The sequence below is a fragment of the Ascaphus truei genome, chromosome 12 (assembly GCF_040206685.1).
Source record: "Ascaphus truei isolate aAscTru1 chromosome 12, aAscTru1.hap1, whole genome shotgun sequence".
Taxonomy (NCBI): domain Eukaryota; kingdom Metazoa; phylum Chordata; class Amphibia; order Anura; family Ascaphidae; genus Ascaphus; species Ascaphus truei.
Window position 1 is genome coordinate 17330476 of NC_134494.1, and position 21177 is coordinate 17351652.

Below are 21177 nucleotides of genomic sequence, written 5' to 3' on the forward strand. Positions count from 1 at the left end.
TCTCGCATCGAAGGCTGGTTTCAGGATTATATTTTTAGCTCGGTTAAATATCCTGCGAAATGGCAAAATGCTTTATAAACTCGTCCAGAAATGTGCAAGCACTGTCGGGACATTTCTACTCGCAGTGTGGAGGATCAGTGTGTGTGTAAACGGCGCTCGCAGAGCACGCAGCGTTACATGTGGGGACGATGACAGGAGTGTCTTGGCAGGAGCCAGGGACACGAATATCTGTTTTATGTCATAGAAATTGATTTTTATTTTAAACCGTTGTTACCGTCAGTGAATCAATATATATGTGTGTGTGTGAGATTGAGATATATATATTTATATCTCAATCAATAGGAGGAGTTATAGGGAGCGGTTATATGGAACAATAGGAGGAGTTATAGGGAGGGGTTATTTGGGGTAATAAGAGGAGTTATAGGGAGCGGTTATATGGAGCAATAGGAGGAGTTATAGGGAGAGGTTATATGGAGCAATAGGAGGCGTTATAGGGAGTGGTTATATGGCGCAATAGGAGGAGTTATAGGGAGAGGTTATATGGAGCAATAGGAGGAGTTATAGGGGGAGGTTATATGGTGCAATAGGAGGAGTTATAGGGGGAGGTTATATGGTGCAATAGGAGGAGTTATAGGGAGAGGTTATATGGCGCAATAGGAGGAGTTATAGGGAGAGGTTATATGGTGCAATAGGAGGAGTTATAGGGAGAGGTTATATGGCGCAATAGGAGGAGTTATAAGGAGCGGTTATATGGAGCAATAGGAGGAATTATAGGGAGCGGTTATATGGGGCAATAGGAGGAGTTATAGGGAGCGGTTATATGGAGCAATAGGAGGCGTTATAGGGAGCGGTTATATGGGGCAATAGGAGGAGTTATAGGGAGCAATAGGAGGAGTTATAAGGAGAGGTTATATGGGGCAATAGGAGGAGTTATAGGGAGCGGTTATATGGGGCAATAGGAGGAGTTATAGGGAGAGGTTATATGGAGCAATAAGAGGAGTTATAAGGAGAGGGTATGGAGCAATAGGAGGAGTCTGTGAGCTATTTGGAGATGTGTGTATTATACACATTGTTCTGCGGATGATGAGCAGACCCTTCACATCGCAATCACATGGTGTTCAGAGTTAGTCACACACAAAGTTACATCGTCCTCTCATCTCCGTCCCCCCACCCCCTCCTCCCCCATCCCCTCCTCTGCCTCGGGGGGGGGGGGGGAGAAGGGGGGCACAGCCGCTGATCCGCATGAGAAGCAGACCTGGGAATGAGTAAATCTCTTAGATATTATACAGCAGGAACGCAGAAAATCAAATATGGTAATGCCGGCGATGGGGAGCGGAGTGCCTAGCGGGGCTTGCGAGTGATACATTATACAGCAGCGTAGACCTCAGGGAGGACCCAGGCAAATGGGAGAATCTCGCAGACCGTGTGCAAGCTCAGTAAATAGTTCATGAAAAGGAATTGCAGAGGGACGTAGGGACGTAGGACAGAAGGGACCCGTGGCCCGTATCGTCCGTGGTCTGTCCTTTCCATCACATGATGGTATAGTGACACTGACCGATGAGCCGTCCAGTCTGCACCTTGCATAATAGGGGAGGCATGTTCACATGGCCACAGCATTGCGCCTATAACGTGCTGCAGTACAAATGACATTGTGAGTGTATTTCCTAGTACAGGGCACAATGAGACCCTGCCCCGCAGAGCTAGCAATCTGAGCCTGAGGCACAGGGAGATGAAGTGAGTTGCCCAAGGTCACAAGGAGCTGGGATCTGATCAGCAGCAGCGGGTGATACAAAACAGGTATTGGGTCATTATTATTAGACAGGTGACCTGAACATACAATTTGACTGCAGATCAGAACCACTTGGCCCACCTAATCTGCCCATTTTCCTTGCTGCTGTGCGATCCTCAGACCCTATAAGAGACGTTTTTCTTCTTCATACTTAGTATAGCCTTGTGTCTCTCGCAATAATTTTTTTTCATTCCCTTACTGTGTTAGCCTCTGCCACCTCTACTGAGTGGCTGTACCATGAATCCACTACCCCTTCTGTGAAAAAGACTTTGTTGGAAGGGATGCAGTGTCATATAACCGTTACTTGTTCAGGACACTTTGGGTCTGTCTTGGCTGTTGACTACAGCCCACAAGCACGCTGGGATTTGTAGTTCTGCCTTTAAAACTTTGCATGCCCCAGGACCCTAAAGGATGCGAGTTTATAAAGCCTGGCTGGAGCCAACTGCCCTGAAGATTTGGATTTGGTGGACAGGAAACGCAATGCAGCATACCAAGCAGAGGGGCGGCATTGGAGTGTGTTAACTCTTTCCCTGCTGGCTGGATCTGCAGTGCTTAATTAGATATTTAGTGCTCCCACGTTACACTGGGGGTGTCTATGTATTGAGGCAACTTTGGTGCAAAACCTGAGCACTTTTATCCTGCCCCTTCGCTCCAATTTTGCGTCGCTTGCCCTAGCTTCCAATTTGGGGAGTGTCAGTAGGAAGAGTTTCACGGTGCACATATTATAATGAGATATTTCCCATAGACACTGACTGGCACTGAGTTTTGAAGCAGGGGGACTTGGTTCAATTCCCTGAGTCGGCTCTTTGTGACCTTGGGCAAGTCACTCTCCCTAAGGCACCAAAAACATAGAATGTAAGCTCCACGGGGCAGCGATCTGTGCCTGCAAAATGTCTCTGTAAAGCGAAAAAGACACTCGGTCACATGTCAATGATGAATGTAAGTACAGTATTGTGGCATGCCAAGTTTTCTTCAGAGTAAGCAGATGATACAATGCTTTGATATAAAAACAAAAGGATATTTATTAAAATATACTAAAATAAGCACAAAAACTCCCAAAATTGTAAGAAAAATTATGGAGACCTGGAACTTGATTAAGCTTAATCAACCCGCATCAGTGTGTGAAACTATAACAAAACACATACGTCCAAACCTTAAATCTGGTCTTGTATATTAAACAAAAACACAAATGGCGAACAGAATCACCCAGGTCCCTATTGGTATGCACTCATGATGCACAAATATAATTAACAAGGATACATATCCATTAATTTCAACCAAAATTCCCACTACCCCAATGAGGGTATATCAACAATAACAGACAGACAGTCTGTATAAAAACAGAAAATAACAAAACTTTAATGTTGACAGATAGTCACGCCGAATCAAGTGTAAGTATGTACAGGTGAGTAAAAAAAGGAATAAAAAAGATCCCCTGAGGGGAGGTGTATCAGGTGGAAAGTTAGTAGTGAAATCAATCGGCTTAGTAGCTGTATTGTAATAATCTTAGCCTCACTACAAATCATTCCATATATATATAAGGTGGTGCGGTAATTACTAATATAACCCTGCTAAGGTATATACCCTACAAACTGAATACACGTGGTATATCATAAGCTGCAGCCGCAGCAGAGGTGAGTATAATAAAGAGTGTGGTGTATAACAACATACACGCTGTATGTGCAGGCAATAGATGGTGGTGCAGTGATAAGCACCTATACGCCTAAGAATGCCTCTGTCAAATAATGCCCCAACACTCAACCCCAACACTGATAATATCAGAAGGCTGCAGCTGCAACACCACAATGTCAGCAGTGTCTGGTACTGTATACAACCGTATCTCCAAGCAGAGTGAGGAAATCTCCCGCCACCACTGTCCTGAACACCGTCCCGCTCGCTGGCGCCACAACCGTAACGTCACTGCACCCCGACGCCGTTTCGTGTCCGTAGACACTATATTAAAACCCTTATACTGTATAAACTAGTAAACTCTAGTCACAGCAACAAATGGGAATAAAGTTAATATTTCACCCAATCACCACCGCTTGTAATTTAAATCTCATATGTCCAGAGAATATTGAAGTCTGTATGAATTGGTTGTGCCAAAGGTAGCCTGAAGTTCTCTATATGTTATCCTTTTAGACAACGTTGTAGATATTTGCAGAGTATGATAAATGTAGTGTAAAGTGCTAGATTATATGCACTGGCAGAGATGATGATGTAGACTGGGACATGTGGTATAGATGGTGTTCAGATATTGGCCATCTGCATATGGGGCAATCTGGTGTTTTTTTTGCTGGTAAAAATATATGCACAGTTTTTTACTCACGGACTCCCAATGGTAAAGTGGCAGACCACGACTGCAGGACTCAGTGTGATTTTGCATTGGAGTCTGCTTACAATACACGTAAAAATAGCAGCGCTATACAAAAACAAATAATTATTATTATTCTGCGTCTCATTCTTTTCCCCTTCTGCCCGATGCATTTCAGTAGCCTGGGCTTCCGACCACTGGCCCCTGCACCTACAGAGGCCCTTACCCACCATCAAGGCCAGAAACGACTGCTATCCACTGCATTTAATACTTCCTCTTACTGTCTCTGGAAGTCTGCCAAAATACCACTTTGATTGTAAGCTCTGTGGGGCAGTGATCTTGTTGCTTGTGTGTTTGATGCCCTTATCTTCGTTATAACACTTGATAATTTAATGTCGATTTTGTAATTTATACACTGTATACATACTGTACTGTACATACACAAATGGTGGTATTATCAATACTGGGACTTCCCTACTAATTAACACTAATTCCAATATAAGTAGTTATATAACGTTAATCTTCACCATGCCCTTATAATGTACCAGGCACATCATAGGCACGAAACCCGTTTTCTAGGGTGTAATCAGGCTGACTTCTCCAATGGATCAATCAGCCCAATCGATACAGTAGTGGACCTGTATCCGGTGGGCCTCACCTTGAGTAAGGCTACGGCCCCGCTGCCTGCGCTGCTCGCGCGTCTGCCAGGCTGGCGGCGCATGCAGCCGAGTTCCCCCGGTCTGCAGTGAGCTGTAGGGGAAAAGACGGGGTGGTGGGCGTGATGGGGGAGTGGCAGGGGCGCAGCCATGACGTCACCCGGCAGGTTCACCCTCATTGGCCGAACTGCCGGGGGGGGGGTGGCCTAGCGCTCCGTCACTAGTTCTAATCTCAATTTTCATGTTTGCCTGAAAAACTGGCCCTGCTGTTACTTCCTGTTTCCGGGGGGCCAGCCGCGTCACGTGATTGCTCCAGGGGCGATCACATGCCGCATACGTAAATAAGGACTTTTCAAAATATACTTTTCTTGGAACTTCCAACAAAACTTTTGCAAACCGTTTTTTTTTTTTTTTTTTAATTCTGCTGCAGCTTCTCAAACTTAAAGCATTTAATTTGTTTTTTTCCCAGCATGCTCCTGTGACTCCTGTATTTTTTTTTTTTTTTTTTAAAGACCCTTAGATCTTGGCAGGCGCTCGGTGCCCATAAAATCAACGTCTAATCTCCCAGCTTGGCACGCTCTGCGATTTTCTCTGATTACAGAACTGGTGGCGTAGGGGCCCTTTGACAAGCAGCAATAGATAATTGCGACCATAAATTACAGGCACGCGCAGCTCCCATCCTCCGTATGCTAATGAAAACCCGCGAACATAGGTGAGCTGCAATGCTGTTTATTACCCTCCCCCCACCCGAAAAAAAACTACCTGGTGTCAAGAACACCTTCATACACTGGTGATCGTGCACGGCAAGGGTTTGTCCTCCCTATTTAAACCCCCCTTTTTACGATGCTGGAGCTAAGCGTTGCTGGGAGGTTCATTTGACCTCTGCCATTCACCGTCATTAAGACAACGCAGGAAATCATGAACAGGTGAATACTCGAGATTAAAGAAGAAAAGGTTTGACGTAGTTCAGCACAGAAATTGGCCCAGACGGCCTCTCCGGCAGATATTGGATAAAGGCCCCTTATGACTTATCATTGGAACTGGACATACAGTGGGATGCCAAGTTTACCATATGGCTACGCTTGTTGTGCCGGCGACGTCAGGCTACGGTCGCTGGAAAAATCAAATTGACATGACTTCCAGCGATCGCGCCCCCAAGCCGTCGCGTCGCGCCTACTATAAGCGCACACAACGGCGGCAGTGCATTTGTTTTGACGTCGCTGTCGCCGGCACTATAAGCGCATCCTAAGGCACCTTCCGTGCTGAAAGGCATTTTACAGCTCCTGTAACGCGAAGGGCACAACTCACGTCTACCAAGCATTCGCCGGCCATAACATGCAGGAACTCCCTCCTGAACCCATTGACTTCAGCGGGGCAGTGAGGTGTCTTCCAGCAGGGGGTGGGGGAGGGGGGGGAAGGAGGTGTCTTCCAGCAGGGGGCGGGGGGGGGGGGGAAGGAGGTGTCTTCCAGCAGGGGGGGGGGGGTGGGGGGAAGGAGGTGTCTTCCAGCAGGGGGGGGGGTGGGGGGAAGGAGGTGTCTTCCAGCAGGGGGCGGGGGTGTCTTACGGAAGGAGGCTGCTTAGTAATTAAGGCTGTGCAAGGAGGGGCATCAGGGCAGTAGCATGGTTTAGTTTCCCTCAAAACTCAAGGCTCTTCTTAAAAAAATATATTTAGCTGTCTGTTGTAATTTTGATTTGTAAATGTTCCTTGAAGCAACCACTTTATATTTGAAAACGGCAAAAAAAGTTCTGTTTTTAATCCCCCCCACCCACATAATAGGCCTTTAATTAAAAGGCCGCAAAGCGCTTTATTTGCACAGATTGAAACGGGGCATTTTATGTGCTCAGAACACAGAAGATATATTTAGAGCGCAGTACGTATAGAATCCCTGCAGAGGTGTAAACGCAGTGCGCTGCTGACCCCCAGGCAGCCGAGGAGTTAAAAGGCAATGTGTATTATGGAGCGATATTAATTCAATAATAACGTGTATTGTAAGTTCTGATATACTCAGAAGAGTCTTAGGCCCAAAGGGAAAAAATGGAAAGCAACAAACAAGGGGAAAATGCTAGATGATAATGGGGAAAGGCAGGGGTGTACAGTAGTTCTGTCTAAGACGTGAATGTGCTCACAAGTGATATTCTTTATTGGCTATATGCTAACGGGGGGAGTTTTTTTTATCGCCTTTCGTGTAGTGTGTGTGTGTGTGTGTGTGACCCATTAAGGTCTGTGGGTGGGTTTTCTGGCTATGCATCTTAATCCTGGCTGTGCTCAGAGCTGTGACCATGCAGCAAGCTTAAGCCTATAGGGAACCATGTTAAAAATGGTTTTTGAAGCAAAAAGTGGCACTGTGTACTCATTTGCATGTCATTTCCCAGAATCCCTTGCTGCAGTGGAAGAGCTGTGTGCCTGGTGATAATGGTGAAAGGCGGGGTTGCAGACCTGCCTAAGACATACAAATGAGCATACAGTTGTATTTCCATTTTATATATAAACATATACATACATATACATACACACACACACTAGATTAGTCCACATCAGTAAAGAATGAGAAGAGGTGCGATAGGCACTCACAGTGTTAATACTTGTTGGTATCATTGCTAGTCTGGTCTCCGTGTAGATACCGCAGTGTTGTCCCAGCCCCATGCAGTATGAGGATCCAGATGAGACGTCCAGGTGATAGGTAAATAAATCCAGAAATAGCGTGACACAGTGTATAATCAAAATACAGTAAGAGGCAATCTCGCTGGCGGATCTGTGTGCGATGCGCATACAGCGTGTCCCCGAGTTGGACCAGGTGGCATTCAGTAAGACTCGCAAGATTTTAACCCTGCCCAAAAATCACGAGCTACGGCACTTCATTTTTAAGCAAAGTGTATTCATTCTAAAGAGCAGCTACTGCAGCTTTTCTCAGCAGGGGTGGGGTGGGTGGGAGGGGGAGACATCTGGAGCTGAACAGTAAACCCAAAGCAGTGCAGATGTCAACAGCTGGCGCTGTCACAAGGCCAAATTAAATTAGGCTTGCTCCGTGCACTCTATCCCCCTTGCTGATTGTGACGTAACAGATGTACTAGGTGAGGACATGTTTTTGGAAATCCGTTTGCAGTTTTAATCTGTTTTTTTGCTTAAAAGACATTTTTAACGGTATGAATTATTAAAGTTCACAGAAAATCAGAATGTACTTCAGGATGAAACCAACATATCGGTATCAACCTAACACTGATGAGACCCAAAAGTTAGAAACAGCTGTCTCTGAGTAGGGTTACTGGCTGTGCACTTCTTTAACCCCAGGCTGTGCTGAAAAGCTGTGTAATGCGGCAGCCATACGCTTATATGGGTCCATGTTATAATGCATAAGAAGCAAAAGATGTAACTGTGTGCTCATTTACATGTCATCTCCCAGAATCCCTAGCTGCAGTGAAAGCAGTGCATGCTAAGAGGTAATGGGTTGCAGACCTGTCTGAGACATGCATGTACCCACAAATGATATTTTTATTTGCTGTGCAGTATACAGTATGGCATGAAATACAGTAAAATATAATAATGGTGCAAAATGTCTGATTGTGTAAGTTTTTTTATTTTTAATATTGGTTTTTATATTATTAATTATTTGGTAGCACTAGTTACAAACACCCCCCAACATTGTTACTAAGAGTCTTTTCCCCAAACAAGCTTTTGGTGAAGAACAAGACATTGCCATCAGATAAGAGCCACATCACACCTAGTGTGCCCATTATATGAAGTTGCTGTGAAGGTCCCAGACCCCGTTTTTAACCTGTACTGTTCCCTTATGACATTTCCTGGCTTGGCATGGGCCCTGGCACACCAGAGACCCTTCTGACATTGCAGGTACATCATAGGCACTTGCCCGTTTGCTAGCGGTGGGATCGGGCTGACTGCTCCGATGGAGCGGATCAAAGCGGAGCCCCTTCCTCTTAGGTTTCGGGCACTCCGGGTCCGGTCATGTCAAGTGATTGCCACAGGAGCAATCGTATGATCCCAAGATACCGGAGCATCCAGGGGCACTCGGATTCCTCCACAAGGAGTACAGCCCGCAACCGGGATCTAGCTTAGTGTTAGTGCAAAGGATACAAATCATTGGGGGGAGAATCTGTCAGTGTGGCAATCTGTTGTATTTGGGCTCTTGTTGACTAAGTAGAGCTTACCTGAAGTTGTGCAGTCATTCTCGGGATCACTCTATATTGCTGCATGATCACTTTATCTTTGAAAAACAACAGATGGGAGTACAGCTACAAATTGCTTTCCTTGGTGCTGAAGTTTGTAGCTTTTCATCTTTCTTGTGTGTGTGTGTATATATATATATATATGACCAAAGAAGTCTTCAGTCACAATGGACCCTGTAGAGTTCACAAGAGGACCTGCCAGTTATTTATACGAGAACACCATGGCAGTGCCGGCAAGGGTGTGTGTTAGGGCTGCTACGTATCCTAATTTGTTTCTGCAAAATGCATGCCAGAGATACTAACCATCCTTATACAGCGCAGCATGTTCATTATCGGGGTGGCAGTGTGTAGAGAAACTCTATCATTATATAGGGGTGGAAATATATACAGATACTCAGATCATTATACAGTGCAGCATTTTCATTATTGGGGTGGAAGTGTGTTGAGATACTCAACATCATTAGACAGTGCAACATGTTCGTTATGAAGGGATCAAAGTAAATACAGACACTCTGCATCATTATACAGTGCAGCATGTTAATTATCAGGGGTGGGGTATGTATTGAGATGCTCGTCATCATTATATAGTGCAGTACTGTACGTTCATTAGTGGGTGAAAGGGTATAGAAATGCTCTCCATCATTATGCAATGCAGCGTGTTTGTCAGGGTGGAAGTGTATAGATACGCGCCATCATTATACAGTGCAGCGTGTTTGTCAGGGTGGAAGTGTATAGATACTCGCCATCATTATACAGTGCAGTGTGTTTGTCAGGGTGGAAGTGTATAGATACTCGCCATCATTATACAGTGCAGTGTATTTATTGTTAAGGTGGTGGGTGTTGAAAAGAAAATGCTCTCCCTGTAGCAGACTCTCCTGCATCGACCCCTTTAGCTCAGCAATGCTTTGCAGTTACCCCTGGCAGTGACAGGGCTGTGAGTGTGGGAATCTTGTCTCCATACGGATCACGGATTGGTTAACCACTTTAGCGCCAGGGAGGCTTAAAGAGCAGGGTTAGGTCCGTTCGCTCTGGGCCAGGTGACGGTGATGATGAACCAAGACCATTTTTCATTATTGGACGGAAGGAGGGAAGCAGCCTGAGAGAGGAGTGCTGAGCATGCATAAATAAGCCTGTAGCAGAAGTCTTTGCTCTGTCTCTCCCTCTCCATCCCCCTCCCACCCCTCCACTCGCTCTCTCTTCACATGCAGGAGTGGACCACAGAGGGACTGCTTGCCTGCATGCAAGAGGGAACGAAGGAGAGAAATAGAGAGAGAGAGAGCGAGCGAAAGAGAGAGGTTGAGTGAGAGGGAGGGAACCCAGCCAGGAATTGAAGCACTGTGTTGGAGCGATGACAGCAGTGTGAATGAAGCTGCCTGCTCACTCTGTGCGCGCGTGTGTGTGTGTGTGTGTGTGTGTGTGTGTGCGAACACCAGCGCGGATCAGCCAGGAGTTGAGGGATAGAGGAGAAGCGTAGTCCTGCTTGCTGCGGCAGGGGAGCAAGACATGCCGCCTGCACTATTGAGGCACCGCGGAGCCCCCCTGCCCTGCACACAGGCGTGCGGAGGAGGAGAGCGGCGACCCTCCTAACTCCATCTATCTCTGGGATTTCCTCTCTTTTTGGGGGCAGCTGCTGGCATGGCCACTTTCGCTGAAGACTGGTGGGCAGAGTGGTACTCCGAATCATAACTCGTAATAACCTAAAAAGTGCCACCCCACCCCTTCTCCTTCCACACCTTACACTTTGAGACAAGAGGACAGCTGTGTCTTTGGATGGATTGACATAGCAAATGACATTTTAGGGGTAAACCGTGCCAGCCTCAGCGTGCACCCACCTGCGCCATGAGACGCTCCAGCACGGATGAATCCACTTACCACCGCAGTCCATCCCTGGACAGCAAAGACTACTCTCTGCCCCAGGGAGGCGCCTTCCGACGCTACAGCAGTCTCTACGGGGGCCAGTTTGGGGCAACGGGGGGCGGCTCTTTTTTCGGGTTCCACACCAACCCGGGCCCCAAAGCCACCAAATCGAAGTACACCTCGCCTAAGGGGAACAAGTACGTGGTGTTTTACCTGGACCTCTCGTTCATTTTCCTCCTAGAGCTGAAGAGGTGCAGGATGGCTGAGAACTGCCTGCAGTGCATGAAATATCTCATGTTCGTCTTCAACCTCCTCTTCTGGGTAAGTTTCTGGGGCATTGAGGGGGGGGGGGGGGGGGTAGCCCGATTTAACCCCTTCGCTGACAGAGGTGTGGGCAAGGCATTGCAAAGCATGTCTTTCTGGCTGTAAAGGGGTTAAAAGGTCAGTCCTACTATTGGATCAAAGTGCCCTGATTGCATTGACATGTTTAATGGGTTAAAGGAGCAGTCCCATGTAGGACCAAGATATAATGCTTACAGTTACATGTTTAAAAGGTCAGTCCCGTGTAGGACCAAGGTGACCTAATGACCGTGTCATGCTTAATGGGTTAAAGGGTCAGTCCCATTTAGGACCAGCGTGACCTAATGACAGTGACATGATTAATGGGTTAAATGTAGGTAATGGGTTCCTTTTTAAAAACAATGCAAATATATATTTTTTAATAATTGAAAAAAAGCTGTTGTTTTTGTTTCCCTGGTAACCAACATGCTTTGGGGGGGGGGGGGGTGTTCCATTAGATCCCAGCATTTTTGTAAAGCCCTCCCCCCCCCTGCCCTTGGGACCCCCTTTCTGTTTTCAGTCTACAAACCAAAATGGCTAAGGCTGCAGGCGACTAGTCCCCAAACATCCCATATAAACGAATAAGTCCGATATGTCAAATATATACGTGTTGGGTTATTGCTGCAGGAAAACTGTTTGCATACAATGTGTTGTTCCCATTTCTCATAGCCCCCATTCTAAGCCTCTTACATATATCTTCTGTGCTAAAATAGTTTGAGATCCCAGTGCAAACCCCCCCAGTAGCGGAGACATTATGATGAAATATCTATTTAAAAATAAGTTTTCTTCTCTTTTTGACATTGGCTTAAATCATTGTTCCCGTTGTATGTCGTACAGAGCTTTATAACCCGCTATGTGAAACTAACGCCCCCCCCCCCCCCCCCCCAAACAAACACCAGTTAAAATGAGGTTTTTCAACACTGAGAATGATCGGATATTGCACCTTTCCGTTAACCCCTTGCGTGACGGGGAGGCCAGCACTGCAGTGCACTCAAAAGGTTAACACCGGGCTTCTCAACTCCAGTCCTCAAGAGCCACCAACAGGTCAGGTTTTCAGCATATCCCTGCTTCAGCACTGATTGAGCCACCTGTGCTGAAGCTGGGATATCCTTAAAACCTGTCCTGTTAACAGGTTTCCCAACAGACGGATCCCGTCATTTATTTTCAGTGTTGGAGCAGGTGCCGCAGTGATTCATAGCACATAGCACCGGCAGTATCTTTAGCACTGAAAGGAGTAAGAGCAGTGTCTGTGTACTGTATGTACACTATGTACTGTATATAGTAGGGTGGGTATAGTCCACAGATATCAGTGGTCCTCAAATGTGGTGTCTGAACGCCCGCTCCCCTTTATATTTCACCGCCTGCAGTTGGGTCCGTGACATGCTGCTTTTTCACACACTGCTCCATTCATTGTGATATATATATATATACTGTATATATATATATATATATATATATATATATATATATATATATATATATATATATATATATATATATATATATATATATATATATATATATATATATATATATATATATATACATGATTTGTATTAATTCCTATATTTGTTGTGTAAGAATGAATAGCCGTACTTCAGGCAAATATTAGCATTGGAGTGGTACCTGAGCAGGAAAAGTTTGGGAACCTCTGAATATCTATAGCCTGTATGTTTTATATGGCGGAATAGAAGGATAGGAATCCTTCATTCCTATAATAATAATAATTTAAAAAAAATGAATTCTCTATTTTAATTATTTGAGGGCTTCATCCCTATACTTCTATTCCAATTTGGATTTTAGTTGACCCATAGAAGGGAGATGGGCATCAGATATTATAACCCTCCTGACACACACACACACACACACACACACACACACACACATACACACACACACACACATATTTTTTGGTGCGTGTGTATATATACACACACACAAATACGTGTGTGTGTGTGTATATATATATGTATATATATATATATCTATATCTATATCTATATATATATATATATATATATATATATATATATATATATATACATACATATACATGTGTGTACAGATATATGCCTATTTTTTTCTTTGCAAGGGAACTCATTGGGAATTGAGTTCCACCCCATTTTGTTAAGGAATCGACAAGAAATTCAATATAATGATTAGGAAATTATTTGGTATAGAGCTTGAATACTAACTAATATATATATATAAGCCAGTCCAACCAATGTAACACTGAGGAAACCCATTAAGGTTGAAACATGTCTGTGAATGGTTCCTCTGGCTTTGCATTTGATTCCCATGCTGTGCTTCAAAGCTGTGTTAACAGCGAGCATTAGCTTATAAGGGTTCCATGTAAAAATGGATTTCAGGCAAAAGATAACAAGGTGTGCTCATTTGCATGTCATTTCCCAGAATCCCTTGCTGCAGTGGAAGCACTGTATGCTAGGTGACAATGATGAAAGGCAGGGTTGCAGACCTGTCTAAGACATGTGAATGTGCTCACAAGTGATCTTTTTATTTGCTGTGTGTGTGTGTATCCCAATGCATATCCAGTATGACACATTGTTTAGTTTATTCCTATATGTTTCTTCTTCTCATTAGTACGGTTCATTTATCCTTTTGCCAAAACATTTCAAGCTTGGGACCACGTCAAGGTTAGACGCTCTCAGCAGGTACGAATAGCAAAAGAAAACAAAAAAGCTGATGAGTACGCTTGGTATAGAGTTCCCTGCACCAGGGACAACATGTCTGAGTCGTGACTCCCTGCATATGAGGGTACCGTTAAAAACAGCCAGCCTGCTAAAGTGATATTAGCTTTTTTTAAATGAATAATATAATGAAACATAAACAAACATCAACATGAAACGGTAATGAAAAAACCACTGCAAAATGAGCCACTGATAGACCTGTGTACCCTGAAGGTGATGGGTAAGTATATAAGCGATGAATAAGGTGACTCTATACACATGAGTAAGGTTTCTCAGTATAAAAGTCACTGGCAGTTATCGTTTTTCAAAAATAGATGCTGATATTATGTATACAGGAAGCCAGATGTTGCTCTCCCGAACTCCAGGATAACCACTCCTCTTCACCGAAAGTGCCTCAGAAACACAAATAGGGGCGCAACCACATAGCATACAAATCCTTTACGTAACAGTATTAAAAAAAACACGATAAGAGAACACACTCACAATGGGAAAGAAAGTATAGCCGCCGCCTGTTAGTAAGAGTGTGTGCTCTCACTCTGACTTTGCTGCTGGAACCGTATTCTTATTCCACCCCGATCGCTGGAGTACAGAGTGAAATGAATCCGATGTCATCCACTGTTCTAACAGCCTACTGTGGGGATGGCGACCCCAGGGGAAGCCCTTAGCAGTGTCTCTCACTCTGAGACCTCGAGGGTTGGCTTCCTGAACGATGTTTAATCTCCAGGTAGTGAAACGTCCGGGAGGTCGTCACTTAACTTTATGGAGACGGGGGATAGTCAGACCAGTGCCCAACACATCTAATGTGGCCGGCAGCACCTCCCGTTCAGCTCCGGGGGAACTTGAATACATGCAGCGGTTCACGTTGAGTGACACACTCCCGGACGTGTCTCTTCCTGGAGGTGAAACATCGTTCAGGACGCCAACCCAGGAGGCCTCCCAAAGTGAGAGACACCAGTGACAGTTTCTCCAGGGGTCGCCAGAGGAAACAAAACAGTAATATAGCCAATAGCGTGGGCATGCGTGACAAGTGATCGAATTGTAAATTATTTGGGAGGTTTATGGCCCCTCCTCCCTAGTTTTAGCTCACCCATCCCACCTCTATTTAATCAACACGTCCATGTACACAAATGGGAATGAGAGATGTCTTCCCCCAGGAGAAAGGTGGGGGTAACCTTTGCCGTAGCAATAAGCGTGGGAAGTATAGATTTTCAATATATTTACCAGGGCTCTCCTGGTTTTTTACTTCATTGTAGCTCATATAGTGCGCCTAAATTTTAACCCCGTAGGCACCGCACACGTGTCACACATCTCATGCTCTTGGCTATATCATTGTTCTGTTTCCTCTGTCTTTTTGCAGTGGAAGAAATACAAAACACACAGTATAACAGCGTTAGTGTGGGACCTGCGGATAGTCTTCCTTAACATGGTTGCAGACTTTAAAATGTTTTGGCCGAAGGATTTAACTAAATGACTTAATACTTATGGGAAGAAAACATAAAGAAATTAGCTAAATCATTTGTCATATTGGATGTACATGGGGGCGTCATTGTGTATTGCCGCATACTTGAGGTCACTTTCACAGTAACACTCCAATTGACACAAATAAATATATACATATATAATATTGTGAGCATGGGTTTTGAGCTTGCTAAAATTGTATGTCTATGTTTGTATGTATGTACAGTTGGGTCCGGAAATAATTGGACACTGACACAATTTTCATAATTTTGGCTCTGTACGCCACAAAAATGGATTTGAAATGAAACAACCGAGATGCAATAGAAGTGCAGACTTTCAGCTTTAATTCAAGGGGTTGAACAAAAATATTGTATGAAACATTTAGGAATTGCAACCATTTTCATACACAGTCCCCTTATTTCAGGGGCTCAAATGTAATTGGACAAATTAACACAATCATAAATAAAATGTTCATTTTTAATACTTTGTCGAGAATCCTTTGCAGGCAGTGACTGCTTGAAGTCTGGAACGCATGGACATCACCAAACGTTGAGCTTCCTCCTTTGTGATGCTTTGCCAGGCCTTTACTGCAGCTGTCTTCAGTTGTTGATTGTTCGTGGGTCTTTCTGCCTTAAGTTTTGTCTTCAGCAAGTGAAATGCATGCTCAATCGGGTTGAGATCAGGTGATTGACTCGGCCATTGCAGAATATTCCACTTCTTTGCCTTAAAAACTCCTGGGTTGCTTTCGCAGTATGTTTTGGGTCATTGTCCATCTGTAAAGTGAAGCGCCGTCCAATCAACTTCGCTAAATTTGGCTACATCTGAGCAGACAATATATCCTTATACACTTTAGAATTCATCCGGCTGCTTCTGTCTTCTGTCACATTATCAATAAACACTAGTGACCCAGTGCCATTGTAAGCCATGCATGCCCATGCCATAACACTGCCTCCACCGTGTTTTACAGATGATATGGTATGCTTCGGATCATGAGCCGTTCCAAGCCTTCTCCATACTTTTTTCTTCCAATCATTCTGGTACAGGTTGATCTTAGTTTCATCTGTCCAAAGAATGCTGTTCCAGAACTGGGCTGGCTTTTTTAGATATTGTTTGGCAAAGTCTAATCTGGCCTTTCTATTCTTGAGGCTTATGGTTGGAGGGGAGGGGTTGGAGCCTAGAAAAGGTGAGTTTTCAGGGAGATTTTACATTTATGAAAGCTGGGGGAGTGTGATGTTGCGTGGTAGGGAATTCCATAGAGAGGGGGCAGCACGGGAGACGTCTTGTAGGCGGGAGTGAGAGGAGTTGATAAGGTATGAGAAAAGGCGGATGTCATGGACAGAACGTAGGGGACGTTTAAGGATATATTTGGGGATGAGGGCTGAGATGTAAAGAGGCTGCGTTGTTTGGAGTTGTAAGTCAGAACTAGGATTTTACATTTGATTCTGTGTGCACATTTCATGCCATTTCCCAGAATACCTGGCTGCAATGGATTCATTGTATACTAAGAGATAATGGTGAAAAGAAGGCTCTGTGTTCACAAGTGGTGTTTTTTTATCTGCCTTAAATTTGATTCTTAAAGATATGGGAAGCCAGTATAGGGATTTGCATAGTGGCCCAGCAGAAGTTAAGGTAGAGGTGTCTGGAAGCGTTTTGGCTGGATTGGAGTTGGGACTGGTGGACAATGGGAATGCCAGCTAGGGAGAAGGTTGCAATTTATGTTTATACTAATAAGACTTTATTGGTTAACACGTGATTATCAAACTTATATCAAACTTCTCCCGCAGATCTTACATTGCTTAAAAAGAGAGAAAAGAAAGTTGAGTATATTATGGGTTGTGTAGCCAACTCGTTTGGGAATACTAAGTAGTATAAGGGGTTAACAGCATTTATGGCTTAACTGTGTGGGATCACTCTGCTTACTCCCCTCCCCATCATGTGATGCAGGATTACTTGCAGAAAGGATAGCCAATCCCCAGTATGTCTCGTGACTAGTGATGTCATCATAAGGATATGGGATTGTATGCATAGCTCCCCTGAATTCTCTAGAACTGGGTTCCTCTGGAGTGCCAGTTGGAGAGGGCCTCATTGTGAGTCACTTAAATATGTTTGAGAGTACAGTTATATGTACGATGGATGTCTTGTCATCTTTATTGTTTTTAGCTAGGGAATGTGCCCCATTCAGCTAGCACCTATGGTAATGGCTCAAGATTGTTCTCATTCGGGAAATGGAGTGAGCATGTGCTTAGCAGGAGTTCTTAGTAGTAGCTCCGCAACATAATCGGATCGGCCCCACCGACAGGTCCTTCGTAACCTCCCGGGCCAATATACATGGACGCGGTAGGCAGTACACAGGGTGACGGGATACTGATCCCTGAGAAGTAGTGTACTCCCACCACAGTGCCCCTGTGAGATGGTACACAAGTATAAGCACCTCCCCAGCCAATGAGTGAGACCTATCAAATGGATGAAGACTCAATACCTCCCTAGTGTAGGAGTGAGAGCTACCACGGGAAGAAGGACAGGGTAACCGTATTATTTGCAAGTTAAGGTCTGAAGTAAAGTACGTTTTGTATATGGAGGATTATCAGCGGCTGTGAAAAAAGCTCTTTGTACTATGAAAGTTCCTGGCATCCATCATTATTCTGTCTATCCACACCCAACCTGCACTGACCCAGCACCCTTAATAGGTATGAGAGACTGAGCACTGCCATCTAAATATCCAACTCGATGTCAACTCCTTTAGAGCCAGGCCAGGAGAGTTACCGTTTTACTAGCTGTCCCCGGCATACGCCGATCTAGGAGATCTGTAAGGTTACTAAACATGACTTTGTTTTCACCCCTCCCTGTAATGCCTTGCTGTCTCTTGTCCCCTCCCCCACATTATTCTTTCCTCCATCATGCCCTGCTTCTCTTTGCACTCTCTCCTCCTCTCTTTGCACTCCTGCCTTTCTGTGTCTGCTCCTTTCTGTGCACACTGCAGTCCCTCGTCTCCTACTCATCTCACCTGTCTCCTCCACTCCTTGCTGTCTCCACTGCCATTAAAATCTCCTTCCCCAGTGTTTCCTGGGTGAGGGAGAGGCCGCACAGCCTGTCACATAGGGGGATGTATGTATATAGTTATTTATATAGCACCGGCACTGCATTCAGTGCTTTACACAGAAAATACAGTACTAGAAATTATAATAATAGAATAAACGCAGCAAAGTTAAACAATAGGAAAGGAAATCCCTGCCTAATTGCAGTAGTTGCCAGCGCTTGGCCACAATGGTTGGTAGGAGTGACTGTGGGTGTGGGACAATAGCCACGAGTTCAGGCTGTTGGGAGGCTTCAGAAAAAAGGTAGGTATGGCCTAATCACAGGACCTAATCACAGTCCTAATCACAGGACGAAACGCGTCAGAGTGTTCTTGTGGCATCCTGTAATGTCTAGTGCACATTAAAGGTTTTTCTTTTATTTATTGTTTGCGCTTCATCCTTACCCTACGGACGGCTGTGAACCGCCATACCTACCTTTTTTCTGTCTGACTTCCTGAGGCTGGAGCACGCCGACACTGCACCCGGATCGAGTCTTGGAATCAACGGTATCTGATGGGCGACATCGACATGTCAAGTCCGTGAGTACCGCGCCCTTAAGGGGCTTACTAGTTGTGCGTAGGACGCCAGGAGTAGTGAGGGTAGTGGCAGAGCTTTGTACACTGACTGGGTTCTCTGCTTGGATCCTTGCTCCCTAACACACATTGGCCCCCCTCCTGAGGTATTGATACCATTTCGCACACTGTGAACCCCTTTCATCCGCTTATTACCAAGTGGATTCTGTTCCATGTCCAGGGCTGATATACTTACTTCCATTATTGCAGTGAAACTGCTTGTCATTTTTGCAGCACCAGTTTCGGAGTTTTCTCCACCACATACATGTTGGGAGGCTTCTTTTGAGAGGTGAGTTTTAAGGGTGGTCGGTATTAAATTAGATGGGTTACCACCATTAGCAGAGAAAGAGGCATGGGTGAGAGCAGGTGTGTATATGGCTGGGCCCAGGATTAGTAGAGATATCCACAGCAGCAGGTATTAGAGAAAGGAGTATTAGAGAGAGAGGGGAGGGGAGAAGAGGATATGTTGGGGTACTTTTTATTGTGGGTGTAGAGGTTGTTAGGAATGAGGTGTGTAAATAGTGGTGCAGTGTCTGGGCACAAGCATAGGTGGAGAGCAGGAGAGAGGAAGTTATGTGGATGGAATGAGAGTGGGGAAGTTGGAGGGAACAGAAAAGTTTACAAAGGAGTGAGGAAACACCAAACAGGAAAAGCAGCAGGGAGAGAGGTAGGAGGAGAGAGTTCCCAGGTATTGGAGGAGATGAGGAGTAGGAGGTGGATATAGTGTCCATTAAGGTGTTCATTGCCCATCTCTATGAGAGATATCAGAAACTGCATCAATTTTTTTCCCAGTTATTATAATGTGAAAAAGAAAGATTCTAATTGATTTCAATATTTGGTGGGAACGGCTTTAGCCAGTTTATTTACCAATTTTAACTTATGAGCCGCCAACATGATCATCCCAGCCAATCTGTGTAGACTATAAATTTGAGTCCTCCAGCTCTCCATGTATCCGAGCAGCAATGCTTTGTAATCCAGGGGGAGCCTGAGATGTGGCAGTAGTAGTTGTGTCTTCTTTCAGAAATTTGCAGTGACATGTTTAATGGGGTAATTCCCTCTTACTCCCTATAATACCTCCTAGTGCTCCCTATACTGTTATTGCCCCACATGACCTTTTACAACTAATAAGGGGGATGGCTGCTTTAAAGGTGTTTCTGCCTTCTGAGCTTCCCCCCCCCCCTTTGTGTTTTAGGTAGGTATAGTGCAGGGAGTCTCAGGGGCTTAACCCTGTTAATTTCAGCTCCGGGGATCCCCAGGTTCCCGAGATACTTACCTCCGTAGCCCATGCCGGCTTAATACGGCTTAAATCTCCCACGGCACAGCAGCCAATAGCAAGCAGCCACGTCATCCTTCATGGCTTCCTGTTCGCCGGCGTGCTGCAGAACATTTAACCAGGATGTAACCAGCTTGGCCTTGTTACTCGGGCAAGTAAGTATCTCGGGCAAGCTAAAAAAAAATTCTTCTTCAGGAGTTGATGATTTCGGCTTTACTCATTTGAATATATATACATACTGTATAGAATAAGGGCTATATCCACATATATCGTTAGAAGTGTTGAGCCGGTTAATTTTCATTGTTGTCGATGTCGTCATTTAGCAGAGTCCCTTGTGCTTTTTAATGGGATCTTTGCCAATTATCTTTATGATGTTACAGTGCGTGACATCCTCAATAAAAAAAGTACCCCAACAAATCCTCTTCTCACCCTCCCCTCTCACATCAGCCTTCAGAATCCTAGACATTTCACTGAAATTAAGATTTCTGCCATTTTCCCCCGAAGAAGTTCAATGAGATGAATCTTGAGTGATAAATGCGTATTTTAGCATTTCTAATGATGATTGAAAAGACAGAAGAAAAAAAAACCAACAGGATGTTTGGGCATTGTTAAGAGAGCTTCAACGCGATTTGCTTTTTCTTTTGCATAATGCTACGTGTGATGCCTCCTTAGGAAGATAAAAAAGATAATAATCCCTTTACTTTGATGGCAACTACTTCCACTTCCACCGTCTCGAGCAAAAATGATGCGTTTCTTGACATTTTGCACCTGGAACTTGACAAATCCCACTGCAAGTAACATGTGTGGCGTTTAGATGATAACTGCGGGGTGTAATTATTCTGTTCCGCAATTCCCTTTCAAATTCACTAGAGGGTGAGCAGCACTCCATATATCTTATTACTGTACATGTAATAGCATCGCATCTGCTGCTGGAAATATATGAAACGAATTACC

The 21177-nt window shown here is 44.7% G+C and overlaps 1 protein-coding gene across 2 annotated transcripts in view; it reads left to right on the forward strand.

Annotated features, from left to right (window-relative positions):
• TSPAN4 (tetraspanin 4) overlaps positions 1-21177 on the forward strand; it is a 211928-nt gene that overhangs the window by 65090 nt on the left and 125661 nt on the right. Inside the window, exon 2 of one of the 2 annotated variants that reach the window (XM_075566847.1) lies at positions 11041-11120. In XM_075566847.1, the coding sequence (XP_075422962.1) occupies positions 11058-11120 (63 nt within the window). In that variant the 5' untranslated portion in view covers positions 11041-11057. Of the gene's footprint in view, positions 1-10117; positions 11121-21177 lie in introns of those variants that run through there. The other variant, XM_075566845.1, reaches the window with a different exon arrangement.